General features: G+C 37.0%; 2 protein-coding genes across 5 annotated transcripts in view; one reads left to right on the plus strand and one right to left on the minus strand.

The window, feature by feature from the left end:
• The window catches only part of ANKDD1B (ankyrin repeat and death domain containing 1B), a 108065-nt gene that overhangs the window by 71083 nt on the left and 17713 nt on the right, over positions 1-19269 (plus strand). The window contains 1 exon segment of the mRNA XM_078153160.1: positions 4644-5151. Within this exon segment, the coding sequence (XP_078009286.1) occupies positions 4644-4705 (62 nt within the window). The 3' untranslated portion in view covers positions 4706-5151.
• POC5 (POC5 centriolar protein) overlaps positions 9349-19269 on the minus strand; it is a 62641-nt gene continuing 52720 nt past the window's right edge. For 2 of the 4 annotated variants that reach the window (XM_020998407.2, XM_020998410.2), the window contains exons 11-12: positions 17593-17772; positions 9349-9781 (exon numbers count right to left, since the gene is read on the minus strand). In XM_020998407.2, coding sequence (XP_020854066.2) covers positions 9644-9781; positions 17593-17772 — 318 coding nt within the window. In that variant the 3' untranslated portion in view covers positions 9349-9643. Of the gene's footprint in view, positions 9782-16594; positions 17017-17592; positions 17773-19269 lie in introns of those variants that run through there. The other 2 variants (XM_020998408.2, XM_020998409.2) reach the window with 2 other exon arrangements.

The raw sequence follows: 19269 nt of genomic DNA on the forward strand, positions 1-19269 counted from the left end.
TTTAGCTATGGTAGTATGGGAATTGCCTTGGTGTATGGGGTATCCATAGCTCCCACAATTCTTGAATTATGGCAGGGAGGGGTAGACAAGTTACCTTTAAAATCTCTTCCAGGTCTAAATCTATGATCCTAGTCATCTTTATTCAGATGGAAGTGAAAAGGAGATAGAATGAGGCTCTATTTACAAACAGTCATGTTCTAAGTCTGCCTTGACAGGGTATGCACAATGATGATGTCATAAGTTCCCTACAGCACATGCTTCATGCTTCTAAGTTGATGATGCCATACGATCTACACCACATGGATCTCCCACAGTATATCTCTAATTCATGCTTCTAAGTAGACCCACCTATTTCAGTGCCCTAGAGAGTGGCCTTTCTCATGTAACAGGTACACTGAAGCTTACTAATAAATTCAATATCATTGCAGCAAGATGTGGGGGCCATCACCATCACATTAAGGAAAGCCTTGCTGAATCAGGTGACTGATCCAGTCTCTTGACTTGGGTAATGCTACCAATGGTACCAAGGGATATTTTGTGAGAAAGTCTAATTGTTTCCAGCCTTCAGCAGAGCTATCATCTTGCCAATGGTGGCATCATCTTCACCAGTGTTGACTGTAACCCATTCTGCCACCCACCCCCAATATCCATCATTTTTCTGTACTTCCTGTCTATGTGCATTCATAACTCTCCACACACAAAAATCAAAAATTCTTTGTTTAAGAAGAAGGTGTGAAGGTGCTGGACATAGACAGCATTAACTAACATCACTAAGGCTGAAATGCACTATATTTAGACTCGGGGCATTTACAAGCTGTGTGACCCTGAGCAAGTCATTTAATCTCTTTCATTCTTCTTTTCTGCTTTTGTAAAATGGAATAATAGTAGAAGCTATCTCACAGGGCTTTTGTGCATCAAATGAGATAACATACATAAAGCACTTTGCAAACCTTTAAGAAATATAGAAATGCCACTTATTGTGATAATGATGATGATGATGATGAAATGACTGGTTATCAGTGTGGGAGTCATTTCTGAATCAGCTCTCTCTCTCTGTGCAGTCAGGCCACTGACAAGTTAGAAGAAAGGTCAAAATCAACACCAGGTTAGAAGAAAGGATAAAGATGAAATAACATTACATACAATTTTCTACAGCTTCAACCTGACCTATTCAAACAGGTTATTGATGTCAAAACGTGGAAAGACTTTGATTCTGACAATCAGTAGTTCTTACAGAAGTTTAGCTTACGTAAATAAATCACCAAAATGAAGAGGCCAAAAGGGCCTAGAAAGGCAAGCTCAGAAAAGTTGGTGGGCTGGTCATGTTTTGTCAGTTTCAGAGCTATACTCTTACTCTTGGAACATTAAAAGACTTAAAGCCTTCAGTATATCCTGTAGATTTTGGCAGAGCCTAACAAACAGGCGCTTAACAAATGCTTGTTGAATTGAATTAAATCCTCTGTAGAAGATCTATAGGAGTATATGGACAAGAAACAGATGTATGGAATGAGGTGCTAATAGATTTCAATCTGCACTGCTGGGAAAGGTAGCCATGCAGATGATATCTTAGATTCCCTGTAGTATATACTTCATTCTCAGCTGACCTTTCCATTTCAGTGCCTCATGGCATGGTCTTTCTCACATAATGGTGTTTTGTTTCTGTTTTTATTTTTATTTTTTTTTACAGAACAAGTCTTAGAGAATTGTCTGAACCACTAAAAAGTTAAATGATTTGTCCAGGGTCATCTGGCCAATATGTGTCAGAGGTGTGACTTGGACCAATGTCTTTCTGACTCCAAGGTCAGCTCTCACTATGCCCTGTTATCTCTCCTCATCTAATGTTTTAGTAACACTATTGCTGAAGAATTAACTTAATGTTCTGAGATATCCTGCATACTCAAGCATAGCTTTATTCTCATCTCTATAAGGGAGAAAGCCTTCCATAAAGACACAGATCCCAAGGGTCTGTGCAGACTCTGTGAAGGAGCTTCTCTCTGAATTAGCAGCTAGGTGGAACCTTTTATAATCTTTTGAGAAAGTGAAAAAATAATCATATGAGAGTGGTACAAAATTGGGAGATTAATAATGAAGTTATATGTAGTTAAATCATTGAGGTTCAATGCATTTTTGGGGAAATATTCTGAGAAAAATGTAAAATATTAATGAATAATTGATTTTGGCAAGTTAAGCATCTCCAATCGTTTTCCCTGAAGGCAAGCAAGGTTTCCCGTGGGAAAACACTTTCCTTTAGTTCTTCAGGACAGCAATACCTACTTTAGTCCTTTGCAGTGATTCCAAGCTTCTAGAGGCAAAATAACAAAATGACAGACTTATAATTTATTAGGACTAGGATCCTCATTCCACGTTACAGATTAATGGGCTTTTGTGGGTGAGGCAGGGAATTACCCAGAATGCTAGCTGTTTTATGAGGAGATGCATTCTTTGTGTGTGGCAAGGAGGGAGTGTAGAAGCATGAGGCTCATATCACCCTTCCACTTCTGCCAAAGCTCAGGGAAAACAATGACATGTTGGGGGAAGCCTTCTCTTCTCCCTTGTGTAAGATTAGCTGTAAGATGGGAATTCATAGGAGGGTGCTGGTAAATGTTTAACAACTTTCCCACATGATAAATTTTTACATTTAATCTGCATTATTATCTTCAATCTAGAAATTAACAAAACAATAAGTCAAGCCCTGATTTTTCACTTTGCTGATTATGATAGTGTAAGTGCTCAAACTGAAAATTTAAGAACTGGTTCTCCTAGAACATTGTACACAGTAACAGCAACATGGTGTGATGACCAGCTTTGACAGACTTAGTCCTTCTCAGCAATGCAAGGATCTTAGACAACTCCAAAAGACTCATGATGGAAAATACTATTCACATCCAGAGAAAGAACTATGGGGTCTGAAAGCAGATCAAAGCATACCATTTTTTCTCTTTCTTTCTCATGGTTTTTCCCCTTGGTTCTAATTCTGCTTTACAACATGACTAATGTGCAAATATGTCTAACAGGATTGTACATGTCTAGCCTATGTCAGATTGTATGCCACCTTGAGGAGGGGAAGGAGATGGGGGAAGAAAATTTAGAACTCAAAATCTTATAAAAATGAATGCTGAAAACTAAAAATAAATAAATACCTTGATAAGTTAAAAAATTGGTTCTCCTAGCAGCTTTGAGCTGACTCAAGCACACCTCTGGATATTCATGAATTGGGAGAACTCATAATATTTTTTCCCTTAATCAAACCCCCATAGTTATTCCTAGAGCAATGGCTGATAAACCCAAGTTAAATAAAAGCAAACAGACGTAGGACTTGTTTGTAGGTAACATCTTAAATAACTCTAATGGCTGATTTAGTTTTCTATGTAACAGAGTAATAATAGCTAAGATTTATACAGCGCTTTAAGGTTTACAAAACACTTCACACATATTATCTTATTTGATCCTCACAACAACCCTGTGCGATAGGTCCTATCATTATCCCCATTTAGCAGTTGCAGAAACTGAAGCTGAAATAGGTTGAGGGACTTGTCCAGGGTGACACAGCTAGTAAGAGTCTGAGACAGCATATGAACTTCAGTCTTCCTGAACACAAATCCAATACCGTATCCACTATCCTATCCAATTCAATAAACATTTATTAAGTACGTACTATGTGCCAGATGCTGTGGGGTTATAATTAACAAAAAGAAGGGGTGTGCTCTCGAGAATCTTTTAGTCTAATTCGCCATACCAAGCTGCCTCAGTCTTGCTTTTCCCATCAGTCATTCTAGCTGACATTGATTAGGTACTTGGGTCCTGAATTTGATGAGGTTATTACAGAATTTTCTTTGTGAATGCTATGATGATTTGGAATTATTCTGCATCAGAAAGTATCACGTCATAAAGTTATAAGAAAGGTCTTTGAGTTTGCCTCCTACAAGATCAGAGAAGCCCTTACAGAAATGGTGATAATCCATATCTAAGTAAGAACAGTATTCTGGCTCAGACTGGGTTTAGGCTGGTCTAGGGATTAGAACTGAGTGAGAATTTGCAGACCTCCTGACATTTAACAAAAGGACGTTTACTTAATCACAGCGTGGGAGGACATTCAGCAAAGACTTCCCATCAATTCAGGTCAGTGCAATTCCCCTGCCTCCATATTTGCCATGGTGGAGAATTTGGACAACAGTGTGCATTAAGCCCAAGGACAGAGCTTGATTCTTCTTGTGCTGGTTTTTTTTTAAAATTAGGTACCTGGAAGAGAAGCAATGCCTTAGTTCCCTATACCAATTAAATGTCAAAGCTAGTTTCACTATCTTTTAGGGAAAAACCAGCCTAGCATATGTGGAAGCGACCTTAGGATATGTGGCTCTTCCTATCAATAGAAATCATAATTGTCAGAATCAGAATGGTTAAATGTCAATGAATCAAAGGCACCCCCTGACCCCCAGTCTTATTTTGTACCAAACTGACGAATCAATCTTCGCTATTTCAGAAAGACAGCCTTTTCTTTCAAGTACGCTGGTCAACAGAAAAAATTAAACTTTTGTGAAGACACTGATGTTGTTTATAACTCTTCAATAAAATGTGATTTTTCAATGTGTTTTTTAAAAAAATATTTCAGCAACTCATCTCTAATAAAAGTATGTTCTTTTCAGAGAAGATCCGATGATTACAAAGCAGTACAGATGTAAGCTCTAAGAAATGTGCAGTTTCATAGACTCTTGAAAAAAAATATGTGCATACCTTTTGATTCAGCAATAAAATTTCTAGGCCTATAGGATGAGATAAAAGAAAGAAGAAAAAGACCCAGATATACAAAAGTATTTATAGCAGATCTTTTTGTAGTGGGAAAGAACTAGAAACTAAGGGGGTGGGGAGTACCCAACAATTGGGAAATGGCTGAGCAAATTATGCTGTATGAATGTAGGGGAATATTACAGTGATGTAAGACATGATGAAAGAGACAGTTTTAGACAAACCTGAGAAGACTTTTACGAACTGACATGGAGTAAAAAGAGCAGGACGACAAGAACAATCGCTAGAGCAACACTGCAGTGAAAAACAACTTTGAAAGACTCTGGTCCATGCGATGGCCAATCATGATTTCAAAGAAAATGATGAAGTTTGCTGTCTACCTCCTGATACAGACATGATGAACTCAAGGTATAGAATTACATACATTTTCAGACATAGCTAATGAAGCAATTTGTTTTGCTCAACTATACATATTTTATTTTTCTTCATTTCAATTTGGGGAGGAAGATGGGAAATATGTGGAAATGGTCATCTTAATTTGGTGTTAAATTCAGAATAAAAAAAATAGTGTTCCCATATTGTTATGGCAACTACAAAAGCTTAAAACTGCCCTAGCACTTTTGGAACACCCTATGAAATGTTTTTTTTTTTAAAAGAAAAATTAAGTAAGAATGACTTCCCACCTAGAATAGCGCTGAAAAAGTTTGTGGGAAACAGTGCCTATTTTCCCTTCACCGCTGATGACAAAGAGGCCAAGACCCTTTAACAGAGTGAGAAAAGGAACAATATTACTTCAGTTCATCCCTCTCAACATTTGTTTTTATTTTAAAAGAACATTCAGAGAGAAGAGCTGAAATTAAAATAATTCAACTTCTCAAGCTAAATTACATAAACTGCTCAATTTCTCTTGGTAGAAACTAATCTGGGTAAAAGTGTTAAAAATGAGACTAACGACATGTAAAAACCAATAAAAACAACAACAAAAAATACATGACCCAGAGCATTAGCATTACATTGTTCAAAGTTAATAAATATCCTTGTTATTAACATTGCTTAAAAAACTCAGAATAGTTGGTAAACGTTATGGCTGGTTAGGACTTGAGGGTTTTTTTTTTGTTTGTTTAAATTATTGCAGAATGAAAGATATTATAAGCCCCATGGACTGTCTAAATTTGTGAACTACAACTCTTTCATTGAATATTTAAAGTGAAACTACAGTTTATCCTGATTACAACCTATAATAAAAATTTTTTTTGGTAGTTCTCTACTTTAGAAGCATACTTCTAAATCATGTCATTATGTAATGACATAAATTTATTTAAATGAGTTGGACAGGAAATCACATACCATTTATCTTAATTTCCCCAACAAAAGAAGAAATGATAGTGAGCAAGTAAATAGTTTGGTTTCCTCCTGCAACAAGTAATAACATCATTTGCAATGATGTTAATAGAGTATCATCAAGTTCAATCAGTATCATTTACCTTTTTCTTTCCTTATGTTGTTCCAAGGGACCTAAAATGCCCTTGTAATGTTATTTTTCTTAATGTCAGAGTTGTGTGAAATTAATTAATATTAGGTTCACATTATAGACGGTGATGTGAGATACTCTGGGTCCCTTAGAGGCCAAGGACCCAACCACCAATGATCAATGGTCTCATGACAGAAACCACAGAAGCAGAGATGGAGGGCATGGCAGAGGTTATCATTCAGTCTAACCAAATCAGAAAACCCTCTACAACATATCCAAGTGGTCATCCAGGCTTTGCTTGAAGACCTCTAATGAGGGAGAATCCCTCTGACTTTTAAGGCAGTTCATTCTACTTTGGCTTACCTCTAATTGCTAGAAATTTTTCTTTATATCAAGCTTAAATTAGCCTTTTTGCAACTTCTTCAGATTGCTCCTAGAACTCTAATCCCTCTTCTTTCAAATGTGAAGACAGCCATCTTGTCCCTTAGTTTTGCCATCCCCCCAACTTCCAAGTCTTCCCTTTCAAAACCAAACTAAACATCCCTTGCTTCTTCAACCCATCCTCCTGTGGCATGAACACGAGGCCCATCACCATCATGGCGGCTTTCCTCTTGATCTTCTCGAGCTTTTCAGAATCTTTTTTTTGAATATGGTACCCAGAACAGAATACCGTACATTAGCAGTGGTCCGATATGGGCAGACTGTAGCAAGACTATTCTCCTTGACTCTATACTATACTCCTTCCTATTCATAGACCCTATGCCTCCCAAAGTAACTTTAGATTACATCATCTTTTTTTAACTGCCATAATACATTGTTGATTCATATTGTACTTGCAGTAGAATGGTTGGACCAATTCATAGATGCACTGACACTGTAAATGTGCTTGTCTCTCCACAGCTTCTTCAACATTATTTCCATTTTTATCTTTTCCAATTTGGTGTGTTTGCAGTGAAACTTGAGTTGTTTAAATGTCTCTAATTATTAGTGATTTGGGGCACTTTTCATATAATTGTGCAAAGTACGTCTCTTCTTTGGAAAACCATTACTATCGTTTGACCACTTATTTGGAGAATATCATGTATTTTTTGTAAAAATATTTATCTTATATATCAGAATTATATAAAGATATTTGATACAATAATTTTTTTAATTTAAGTTTCTTCTATTATTCTAGCTATAGTAATTTTGTTCATGAAAAAACTTTTAAATTTTAGGTAATGAAAATTATCTATATTCTATCTATCTATCTCTATCCTTTGGTTAAGAATTTTCCCCTACTCATAGTTTTGACAGGTTCCTTCCTTTCATTCTTCTTTATTTAAAAAAAAGTGTGATCTTTCATATTTAGGATTTAGGTCCTGTATCCATTTATACATACTGTAGTATATGCTGTGAGATGTTGGCCTAAACCTGTTTTCTGCCAAATTGCTTCCTTGCATATGCAGGAATTCATGTTGAATACGGAGTTCTCCTGGTAGCTTTTTATTGGGTTTATCAATTGCTGTACTTCTGGATCTTGCTTATCTGGTGTGCTGCTCCCTCTCCCTCTCCATGCCCTCTCCCATGTTTTTTTAATTGGGTTGCTATCTAGCCTTTCTTCCCTTCCCTTATATTTCTAAAGATTTTTTTTTTCATCCTTCATTACCCAGTGTTAGCTATTTCTCCCAGCCTTGTGTCATCTGCAAATTTGATAAGTTTGCCTTTAATTAAATCATTGATAAAATGGTTTAAAAGCACAGAACTAAATCGCTAGAGACTTCCAAGTGGCATTGAATGATTAATGCCTCCTCTTTGGATCTGGCTATTCACCCAATTTCAAAACCACTTAACATCACCTAGCTCAAGGGTCAGCAAACTACAAACTGAAGGGCAAATGTGTTTTTGTATGCAACTTTATTTTTAAAATGTAAAAAGTGCTCTTAGCTCATGGGCAGTATAAAAACGGGTGGTGGGTTGGATTTAGCCCACGGGTTATACTTTGCTAACCCTGATCTAATGTATGTCTCCATGTTTACCACAAGGACAGCATGGGATCACTTACCAAATTCTTTGCTAAAATCTAGGTAAAACATGTTTACAATAGTCCCTTGATCTACCAGTTTAGTAACCATGTCAAAAGAGGAAAAGAAGTCAGTTTGGAATGGCATGTTCTTGATGAAGCCACTTTTTGATCATTGCTTCCTTTTATAGATATTTCCTGAGAATTTTCCCAAGGGATTGAGGTCAAGCTCTCTACATAGTTGTCGCACACCATTCTCTCTCTTTCTTTCTTTCTTTCTTTCTTTCTTTCTTTCTCTTTCTTTCTTTCTTTTTCTTTCTTTCTTTCTTTCTTTCTTTCTTTCTTTCTTTCTTTCTTTCTTTCTTTCTTTCTTTCTTTCTTTCTTCCTTCCTTTCTTTCTTCCTTTCTTTCTTCCTTTCTTCCTTTCTTTCTTCCTTTCTTTCTTTTTATAATAAGATCTGTATTTGTTCATTTAGTTATGCAGTACGTTTCCCATTCAACGTGATCTTGGTTCTGTTTTTGCCTCTGAAGATGATAATGGCAAGATCCTTTAGTAGTGAGAAAGGGAACAATATTGCTTTAGTCCATCCCTCTCACCATTTGTTTTTATTTTAAAAGCATTCCCAAATGATGGGTGCCCTCTTAGTTTCCAGTTCTTTGCCACTACTTGGGAAAGACAAAACTTGGGAGATATAGTTTACCTGAGTCAGGTGACTTGAGCTCGTTGAAGGCAGTTGAGCACTCTATGATCTAAATATTTACCTTGGTGTATCAACTCCCTATTAGTCATATTTTGGGGGTTTTGTCCTCTGGTCTTGATTTCCCAGTCTTTCTTCTTAGTTTCTTTGACTAAATCCATCTCTTCCTTCAGCCTGTTCTCCTTCAACTACTTCTCAAGTCCTCCACATTCAATGTCTGGCCTTTATTCCTCATTCCAAAACACAATTTCTTCATTAGCTCAAGTGGTTCTCTTGTTCCTTCTCCTACACGACATTCTCATGGCATGTAGGTGACCTTACCCTCATGAAGGACAGACCTTTTTACCTTTTTTTTTTTTTTGGTCAAGAGAATCATGGTTTATACAATTGAAAGTAATGACAGAAGTTTGATGCCAGACAAACATATAGACATATTTAATTTAAAAAGGCATATATTCAATTTATTTCTTAAATAAAGGATTATTAACATTAAAATAATTTCTGCATGTAGTTACAAAGGATATTTTACCTTCCTCAAAACATATTTTCCATCGAATTAGTCTCTGGTGATTCTGAAAAGGTAAACATCATGTTATCCACAGTGTTCTGCTATGCCAGCCTAAGCTTCACTGAGAAGTTCCAAGACAGCAAATCCATGGGAATTTTTCAGCAAGGGAAACCAGGAATTGAAAAAAAAAATCACTGCCTTTCTATATATACCTATATTGTTTAGTCAACCACCTTTATGGAGTGAGAAGCCAGGGCAGATGTTTTTCCACTGGGTCCTGTGTGTCTTGAAGATGTGCCGCTGGTTTCATGGTAAATAGTTCGAGGGTATTTTGCTGCCAGAGCTTGAGGAATAGTTTGCTGAAAGAGAAAAATCCACTCTAGTGAAAATGCAATACAATTCTGAATCATTTTTGTAGTGCTAAAACTGTCAAGGAAATAGAATCTTCCATCTTTTACAAATTCTGAAGCTAGGAAGAGGCTCCATGGCACTGGGAAGCTGTGAGGGGAGAATATCAGGAAGGGTCGAGGCATGGCCCATTCCCTCAAGGTGGACAGATCCGAATGGAATTCCTGGGGCCACAGCAGAGATCCCAGGCATCCTCTGGTGGAAAGGTGCCATATGCCTCAAAAGACAAAACACTGGGCACATATGCAATACCACTGTATTCAGGAAGAAAAGAATCATTGTTTTGCAGGTAGATGACTTTTTTTTTAAAATCACCTTAGGTTATTTTCACTTGAAAGTAGTGCTGTTCCAACTAATTTGGATACTGAATAATTTTATGCAAAATGAAGATAATTGCTAACCTGCAATACAACTTACCCTTTGCCCTGGGTTGCTGTGCAGAAAGTGCTTTGCGATCTTAAAGCAGAGATATAAATAAATCTAGTGTTGCTGTTGCTTCTAAGCCTTTCCTGCTTGGTGAGATCTGCTGGAGCTTGTGCTTCAGCTCCCTGGGACAGCCTTCAAATTCCCTGCCTCAGTTTCCTCTCACAGTGAATGAAGCACCAGAGGAAAACAGTGTAGGAAATAGTAATGATATTAATAAGAAAGGCTGGTGGTTTGTACCACCGTGAAGGGGAAAAAATCCAAATGTATATTTTACATTTTGTACTTTTTTTCATTAAGAGAGGAAAGAGATCCCGAGTCTGAAAAGATGTAAATTCTTGATTGTTATCATTAGGGCAGTAAAACTAGCCTGGTAGGTCACACATCTGGTACTGGATTTATAATGGAAATAGTCTACAACTCTATGGTTAGGATACTTCACATATACCATGGTCATTTTTGGTGGTTAGCAGTAGGATTCACTGTTAATGTGGCTGTTAACAAAATGGCTGCCTATGTTAAAAATAAGCACTATTAATCACTACAAACATATTTTTATTATACTCTTCTGTTGATATTTATCTTAAATATTTTTAAGCTAAACATTTTAAATAATTTGATCAAAATATTTACCATAAACTTCACAAAGCTGAAAACATGTTTTGTTTCAATTAAAAGTAGTTTGGCTCAGTTAAAAATAAATTTTTTTCCTATGTTTGACTCCATTAAAAATATTTCAGCATTACAACTAAGAATTCTAAGTGACTCTGGGCAAGTCATTTCACTTTTCTAGGTCTCAGTTCCTCATCTGTAAAATGATGGGTTGGACTTATGGTTGATCTCTAAGGACCTCGCCAACTCTAAATTTATGAACCTATAATCCCAAGTGACTGAAAAATATTAGAAACTTTTACTCTCTACACTTGAAAGTTCTTCTCTAAACACATTTTCTTGGGAGTTTCTTTATATTTAATAAACTTCAAAACCTTTCTGCAATGCTATTTGCTCTTTCAGAAAAGTATTTATTGAGTGCTTATTATGCTAAAAATACTGGTCTAGACATTAAGGGGCATACAATGAAGAATAACATTGATCTCACCCTAAGAGAGCTTAAAGTACAGCAAACTACAGGACATGCTTGTAAAATGTAGTTGCTAGCAAATTTATTTGGTGCCCCTTTAGAAGAACTTTATTTCCCTCTTGTGGAAGGTAGGTGAGAGAAAAAATGAGTGGATAAAAGTTATCACTGGTTTTGTGCTTCTGAATCTCCTCTAAATTGGTAATCAAACAGGATAAAAAGCTGTAGTAGGTGGACCACTTACCTAGCAGATGGGGCTAAAGCATTAAATATGATTCCTAGCTTAATATTATTATTTGCTGTTATTCAGTTGTTTTTCATTCATGCTCAACTCTCTGTATTCCCATTTGGGGTTTTCTTAACAGAGATACTGGAGTGATTTGCCATTTCTTTCTCTAGCTAATTTTACAGTTGAGGGAACTGAGGCAAACAGGGTTAAGATACTTGTCCAGGGTCACACAGCTAGTAAGTCTCTGAGGCCACATTTGAACTCAGCAAGATAAAGTCTTCCTGACTCCAGGCCCTGCACTCTACCTCCACTGAGCCACCTGCCTGCCTCAATTATTGGTTCTGCAAAAACAATCCTTTAAAAATGGAGCTAGATTAGTGTTAATTAATTTACATATTCCACAGAATACCATAACCTGTTAATGAATACAAACTATACATTCCTGAAATGGAATCTCATGGCTGACAGAAGTTGTTAAATTTAAATTTAAATCCCTGTCCTAGTGAGAGCTTGTGTAAGTAATTTATTTTTTGGTGCCTGAGGTGTTTTTTTACCTAGAAAATGAGAATGACATCTATTAATGATTTTATCCTTTTTTTTTTAACTGTAGAGATTATGAACAGAAAAACAAGCCTTGTTCATTTGAAAAACACATATGTACTTTCTACTATGCTTCTCCTATTTATTACATGCAAACAGATTCCATGCATATGCTGAAGGAGACCTGCTTTCTCGATTTACTATACTTAGGAAAATGCACCATGTGCAAAGTAGAAGTTACAGATAGTTTGAATACTAGGTCATTAATTCATTCTGGGCCAATGAAAGTTACTTGTTTGACTTTGCTGCCTAGCCCATGAAAGGGGTGAGAAAAGTCCCTTTATAAGAATGTAAAACAGGTTTGAATTGTTGGGGAAGGTAAACATAGAAGTTCTTTTTCTCTGCTTTGTTTTACTGCTTGTATGGTAAGGCAGCACAGTGTATAAGAATGAGCGCTGCCATGGAAATCAGAAGACTGGGATGTGAACCCCTGGCTATATGATCATGGTCAAGTCATCTGGCCATCTGACGCCTTAATTATATCATCAGCAAAATGTTGTGAAGTAGCCTGTAAACTGAAAAGGAAAGCATTATGTATATAGACGTGGCCTATGACATTAATCTTTTCTGGTTCTAGATTAAATGCAATTAGTACCTTATTAATTTTTCTTCCCCAGCAACTTCCCCAGAACAATTCTCTGCAAATACTGGTATTAAGGACCATAAAATTTAAATATAAAGGGTGTTCCAGAAGTCATCTGGTTGGAACTTCTTTTCCATCATCTTACAGAGGAGGAAACAAAACCCAGTTCAGTGCTACTGCTCTTGCCATTTCCTCCATCTTTCCCCTCCTCAGTTGTGTCGCTTACTGGCAATGGAACCTTGGGAAAGTCTCTTCAGGTCTTTTTCTTCATTGGTAGAATGGGGGTTTTTGAGCCAGATGACTTCCTAGATCATTTACATCTTATGAAAGTCTATGAATTCAGTATGCTTAACTCTTACTTAGACGCCAGAGTTTTGGCTAACAGGATTTAATGTGTTGATTGAATTCAATATGGAAAAATGAATAAAGGACATTTCAAGGAAACCCATAGAACAGGAAGAGGGAAGCAGTGTGGTATGGTGGACAGTGAGCAGGCCTTCAAAGGGAGTTCAAGTCCCACTCCTCACACATACTGGCTGTTTGACTCTGGACAAATCATTTATTCTCTTGGTGACCTGGGCAACTCTCTATGGGCGTAAGTTGCAGAAAGGGTGCCAACTTGTATTGTTAGAAGGTGTTTCTTCATCTGGGAATTCCTTATCCCAATGCAATCACAGGCCCAGTCCTTACCCTATCCCTAGAGATCAAGGCACATAGAAACTGTGGGAAGGGAGAAATCAGCTCAGTGGGGATCATGAGCTCTGACATTCCTTTCTATCAGTACAACATCCTGTCCGTATACTTCTCCCATCTCATATTCCTCCTGATCTCTAGGCCATTCATTTCCCAGTCTGTCACTCTTATTTGTTTTATGGTTCCTTCCTCCTTTTGTTTCAATCCTGTAAATTTCAATTTCAACAATGCATTATCCTTCACCCTTGAACCTTGATCAAAAACCTTCAGCGTTCCCCAATGTTTAGAAGATAAAATACAAACTCTTTACCTTGGCTCTGAAGCCCTTCTTTCATAATCTGACTTCAACCTACCTTTCCAGTCTTATGTCCCTCCACTCTGGCTCTGTATGCTCAGTGTTCTGGAGAAATTGGGCCACTAGCTGTTCTCTAATCTTATCCTGCCCTTGCCCACCTCTGCATTTGTGCAGATGATTTACCATACCCGAAAGGTGCTCTCTCCACATCTGTGCCTGATGAAATCCTTCTCTTTCTTCAAGGCTCAGGTGGCACCTTCTCCATGAAACTTTCCCTGATGTTCCAGCTCAAAGTGATCTCACCCTCATCAAATTTCTTACAGTACTTGGCCTAATCCTCTCCCTTTTATTTTTTTTAAATTAAAAAAAATTATTTTTTGGCTAGGCAATGGGGTTAAGTGACTTGCCCAGGGTCACACAGCTAGTAAGTATTATGTGTCTGAGGCCGGATTTGAACTCAGGTCCTCCTGAAGCCAGGGCACTGTGCCACCTAGCTGCCCCTTAATCCTCTCCGTTTTAAAAAACCACATCCTACCTTTCTTGTAGTTATTTGTGTTGGTACCTTAATCCCCTGTTAGATTTCAGGCTGCCTGAGGGTTGGGACTATGTATTTTTTAAAAAATATTTGTAACCTTACACAAAATAGGCTTGTGATAAATAGCAGACATAACAAAAAGTTGAAGGGGATTTTTAGGTTTCAGGAAGGCATAAGACCTTCTGCCTGTGTCAGAAGGGACACCACAGAGAAGACAAAACTACTCAACTCCTATAGTTTGCTCTATTTTCTTTCCACCAAGGACAACAATTTTCAGAGTTGGAAAGACAGAACAAAAGTGGTAAACAGGGAAATGAAATCCCCCCAAAATGAGGAGCTAGCAAGAGGGCAATTAGCTTTTTCTCAAATGAGTTCAGGTTCTTCAGTTCAGGTTAGAAAAATCACATATAGGGGGACTGAAAACTCACTGATATATGTTTGGCAAACCACTGTCAATGGTCTTTAATTAGCAGTGTCAAACTGCAGAGGTGCTATAGGACATGTTTCAAAAGAGGTCAATGAGTTTAATATATATTCCCAGTAAAACTCCAGAATATTATAGAGATAGTTTATGGGCACTCACACAAAAGAAGAGGATGGCTAAACCAGCTTCGTTAATAAGTCATGCCTAAAAAAATTTCATTTTTTTTTTTTTAATAAGATTAGTATATGAGGGAGATTGATGTGGACAGGCATAGAGGATAGAATCCTGGACCTGGAGACAGGAAGGTCTGAGTTCAAATCTGGCCTCAGACACTTATTAGATGTGTGATCCTGAGCAAGTCACTTAACCTCTGTCTCTCTATTTCTTCAGGTATAACAACAGTACCTACCTCACAGGTTATTGTGCAGATTGAATGAAATAATATTTGTAAAGTGCTTAGCATAGGGTCTGGTGCTTTAAAAAATGCTTGCTATCTATTTATGTATTGATTTCAATAAGGAATCTGACAAGGTCTCTCATAATATCCTTGTGGATAAGATGGAGACATGGATTGGATGACAGCACAATTAGGTAGGTGTAGAACTGGCTGCCTGACCAGATTCAGAGAAGTGACAAAAGGATCAATATCAACCTAAAAAATGTTCAGTAGAATAACTGAAGGTTCTGTCCTTGGCCAAGTTCTGATCATATTTTTATGACTTGGACGAAAGCTCTGGTGATATATCAAATCTGTGGATGACATGAAGTTGGGAGAGCTAGCTAATGCAATGTTTGTTTGGATGTAGGCCACATTCTTCCCCAAAAAAGGCTTATAATCATTATTATTTAACTATATAATTACATTTGTTTTCTTTTCAAAGAGGCATGTGACTTATATTCAGGTCAATATAGTATATTTGATGACAGAATTAGGATCCAAAAGGAACCTGGACTGAAACTGTAGGCTGAATCTAACAAAATGAAATGCAATAAAGATACGTTATATCTTTTATTTGGGTCTTGAAAAACCAGCTGCATGGGTAAAAAATAGGGGAGACAGGGCTAGAAAGAAGGGTTTGAATGGCTTCAGAGTTCATTATGACTCAACATCGTGAGAGGGGAATCAGAAGAAGGCAAAGGGATCTTGGCTGCATTAACACTAGAAGAACGTCAAATGGGAGGGAGGCCGGACAGTCTCGATGAAGGCCATCATCCCATTTAGCATGTCACTTTGATAAGCTGAAAGTATCTAGAAGAGGATGCCTAGCATGAAGTTGGAGCTTCAAATGACGCCTGCCCAAAACAACTGGCTGAAGGAACCAGGGATGTTAAATGTAGAGAAGGAAAAGTTTAATGATGACATTATCCCAGTCTTCCAGTATATAGTGGATTGTGACAAGGAAGAAGGATTAGACTAGTTTTGCTTTATCTTAAAGGGCAGAACTAAGACCAAAAGTTTTAGAAATTAAAGGAGGTAGATTTTGCTTAACATGAGAGAAAACTTTTCTAACAACTGTCTGTGTCCCCAAATTGAATGGACATTCTCAGGGAGTAGGAGGAGGTTCCCCATCACAGGAGATCTTTCAATGGAGGCTGAGTGATCTACGTGTTGTTGAGGATGTTGTGCAGAGGATTCCTGTGAGTTAGGGCTAAGAACAGATGACCTCTTAATGTCAACCAACTCTGAGACTTTTATTTTTCTTTCTTTTTAGGCAATTGGAGTTAAGTGACTTGCCCAGGGTCACACAGCTAATAAGTGTCAAGTGTTTGGTCTGAGGTTGGATTTGAACTCAGTTCCTCCTGACTTCAGGGTCGGTGCTCTATCCACTGTGCCACCTAGCTGCCCCAAACTCTGAGACTTTTGCTAGTAGCTGTTGGATAACAGAATTAACATGATTAAGATGCCAAGTCACTTATGCCTTAATAGAGTATTTATTTTCAAAATACTAAATTAAATAATGAAACAGAAAAAAAAATAGAAAAATAGACATATAAAAACAATGGCTAATGTAGTAATTTCTTCTGTTCAAAATGAAAGAAAAACCCCACACATTTGTAAAGTTAAACACAATTGTATTCAACTAATTAAGCTTAAGATAATAATTCCAGTTCTTCCAAGTGCTTTGATCTTTTTCCTCTCTGGCTTCCTCCTTGGCTCTGGTCTTCAGCCTCACTAGAGTTCACTACAGCTGAAGTTATATTATCAAATTAATCCAGCCGGCTTATCCTTAATTTAATCATTCTGATATCCTATCAGACAGCTTCATTCAGGAAGGAAGATAATTAAATCATCATCAATGAGGCTCTCTCATTAACACTTTGGTCTCTGTAGTGCACAAGAAGATCATGTAATACCGAGAAGGGAAGGAGAAATGATTCTCTTTCTCATGAATTTCTATTTACAGGTATGAGTATCTTTGCTAAATGAATGCAACTTAGCTAAACACACATCTAACTGTTTACCTAAAAGAAGGGTAAAAACTGAGAAAACAGAGACTAATTTTTTTGGGGACTGATTGATAACACAATCATTAACAAAATTAGGAATCACTGATATTATTTTACCCTTATTGCCAGAGCACACCTAGCTCCTTCTCTATTACATCTGATCAATTCTTACAGAAGTTTTATATAGCTAAAAGTACCTTGTAGGAAATGATTCTGCAAAGAATCACTTTCTTAATTGAAGCAAAGGTTGATATAGGATAATGGAGTAAATCAAAGTTTTGAGAACACAACACATGGTAAGAAGCAGACACAGGACTTTTTTATGAGTGTTGTTGACAACACTCCTTAGCAGGCTGGCTTTTAAAAGTGTTTACTGGAATACAGACTCTTAGAGGAAAAACCCTTTTTGTTTGCACTAATATTTTTCACAAAAAGTCATCGAATATAGACTTACCTGTGTAACTGGATGATGTTTTTCTATAACAACAGAACTCATGGGAGGCAAGACCCCCATTACAGCTAAACCGCTACAATTTCTACTGGTTTTAATAGGCAAATCAGATCTCCCTGCAATCCGAGCTGTAATTGTTTTTCCTGCCTTCTGCTGAACAGATGTCACAACCTTTGGCCCAAACTAGACGAACAAAGAAGGAAATAACCAATGAGGAAATAATCACCTTGGAGAAATAAGTATTTTGTATTTACATATAATACTCAATTCAATTATTACTCTACTGTCTATGTGGTATTATATCTAATTATAGTTAAAACATTACAACAAATTACAAAAAATTTGCCTCAAAATTTCATAAAATTACAGCATTATGAAAATTATGAATAAGCAAAATCTTTATTGATCAGTGAAAATGAGTCATCTTCAATTGGATACAAGTATATTCTAGCACATAGTAAGGACTTAAAAAAAAATTAAAAGCCCAGAAATGGAAATTATTTAAATATTTTAACCCTATATTCAAATGATAAGAAGAAACCGTCAAAGGAAAATAAGGAAAAAAAAGGGAAAAAAAAAAAGAAAAAAACCCCCCAGACTTTCAAATCACTGCTCAGGTTCTGTCACGTAACCCAGACATATATAGCTATTGTTCCCTTCATTCTCCTTTCAACTGAGTGCAACAGAAGAAAATATCTAAATTAGCTGAAATGAAAATTACAGGGAAAATTTTCAATAATTCTGGAGTCAGAATCAGTAGAGATTAGCATGCCACCTACTGTTCAACATGAAACAACTGCATATAGTATTTGCTTGTATAAAATCTGTATTTTGAGAACATTTTTTTTCTTCTAATTTTTTTTAGGCAATCGGGGTTAAGTGACTTGCCCGGGTTCACACAGCTAGTGTCTAGTGTTTAGTCTGAGACCAGATTTGAACTCAGGTCCTCCTGACTTGAGGGCCAGTGCTCTATCCACTATGCCATCTAGCTGCCCCCTTGAGAACATATTTTCAACCCAAATACTTTTCCCTTATTGACTTTAATGCAATTGCAGCTGTTTCCAAAGAAGTGTGATTCCCTGCTGTTGGCCTTGTTTCCATAGTACTAGTAAACTAATACTTGTTTTTCATTTACTTCTTTCTCTGTTAACAGGCAGTATTTTTGCCCCTAGTGAAGCTTCTTGACTACCAGATACACCAAGAACCACAGTATATTTTGGATCAGTAGGAATACTTTAAAAGTCAGATCAAAATGCAATGGCTTTATAAGAAAACATCCCGATTTCAGGAAATGCTTTCGGATTCCTAGCGTCAGGACTCCTCGCATTTGTTCTCTGTGATACCGTTAGGAGGAATAGTTTCAGCCATGAAATTAATTCTTATAAATAACACCTACTATGTGCACGGTGCTACCACAAGTGTGATAGTGAGGGTCAAGATAAATAACTGTTATATTATAACTTCCATTATAGTTATAAAAGTGGTCTATACTCTACATATAATTTCTTGAGGGCAAGAAACCACTTTAAGAACCTAATAGGGACTATAAGGCATGTAAACAGAGAAATACAATAGGAGGTATAAAATGAAAATGCAAGTTGAGCTGTGCCTGGAAGGATGGGGTACAGATGAGGCTGTTGGAGGGTAGGGTACTTCATGTGGAGGGAGAGGAATATGAGC

Source organism: Phascolarctos cinereus, unplaced genomic scaffold (assembly GCF_003287225.1).
Source record: "Phascolarctos cinereus isolate Bilbo 61053 unplaced genomic scaffold, phaCin_HiC Scaffold_4;HRSCAF=312, whole genome shotgun sequence".
Classification (NCBI taxonomy): Eukaryota; Metazoa; Chordata; class Mammalia; order Diprotodontia; family Phascolarctidae; genus Phascolarctos; species Phascolarctos cinereus.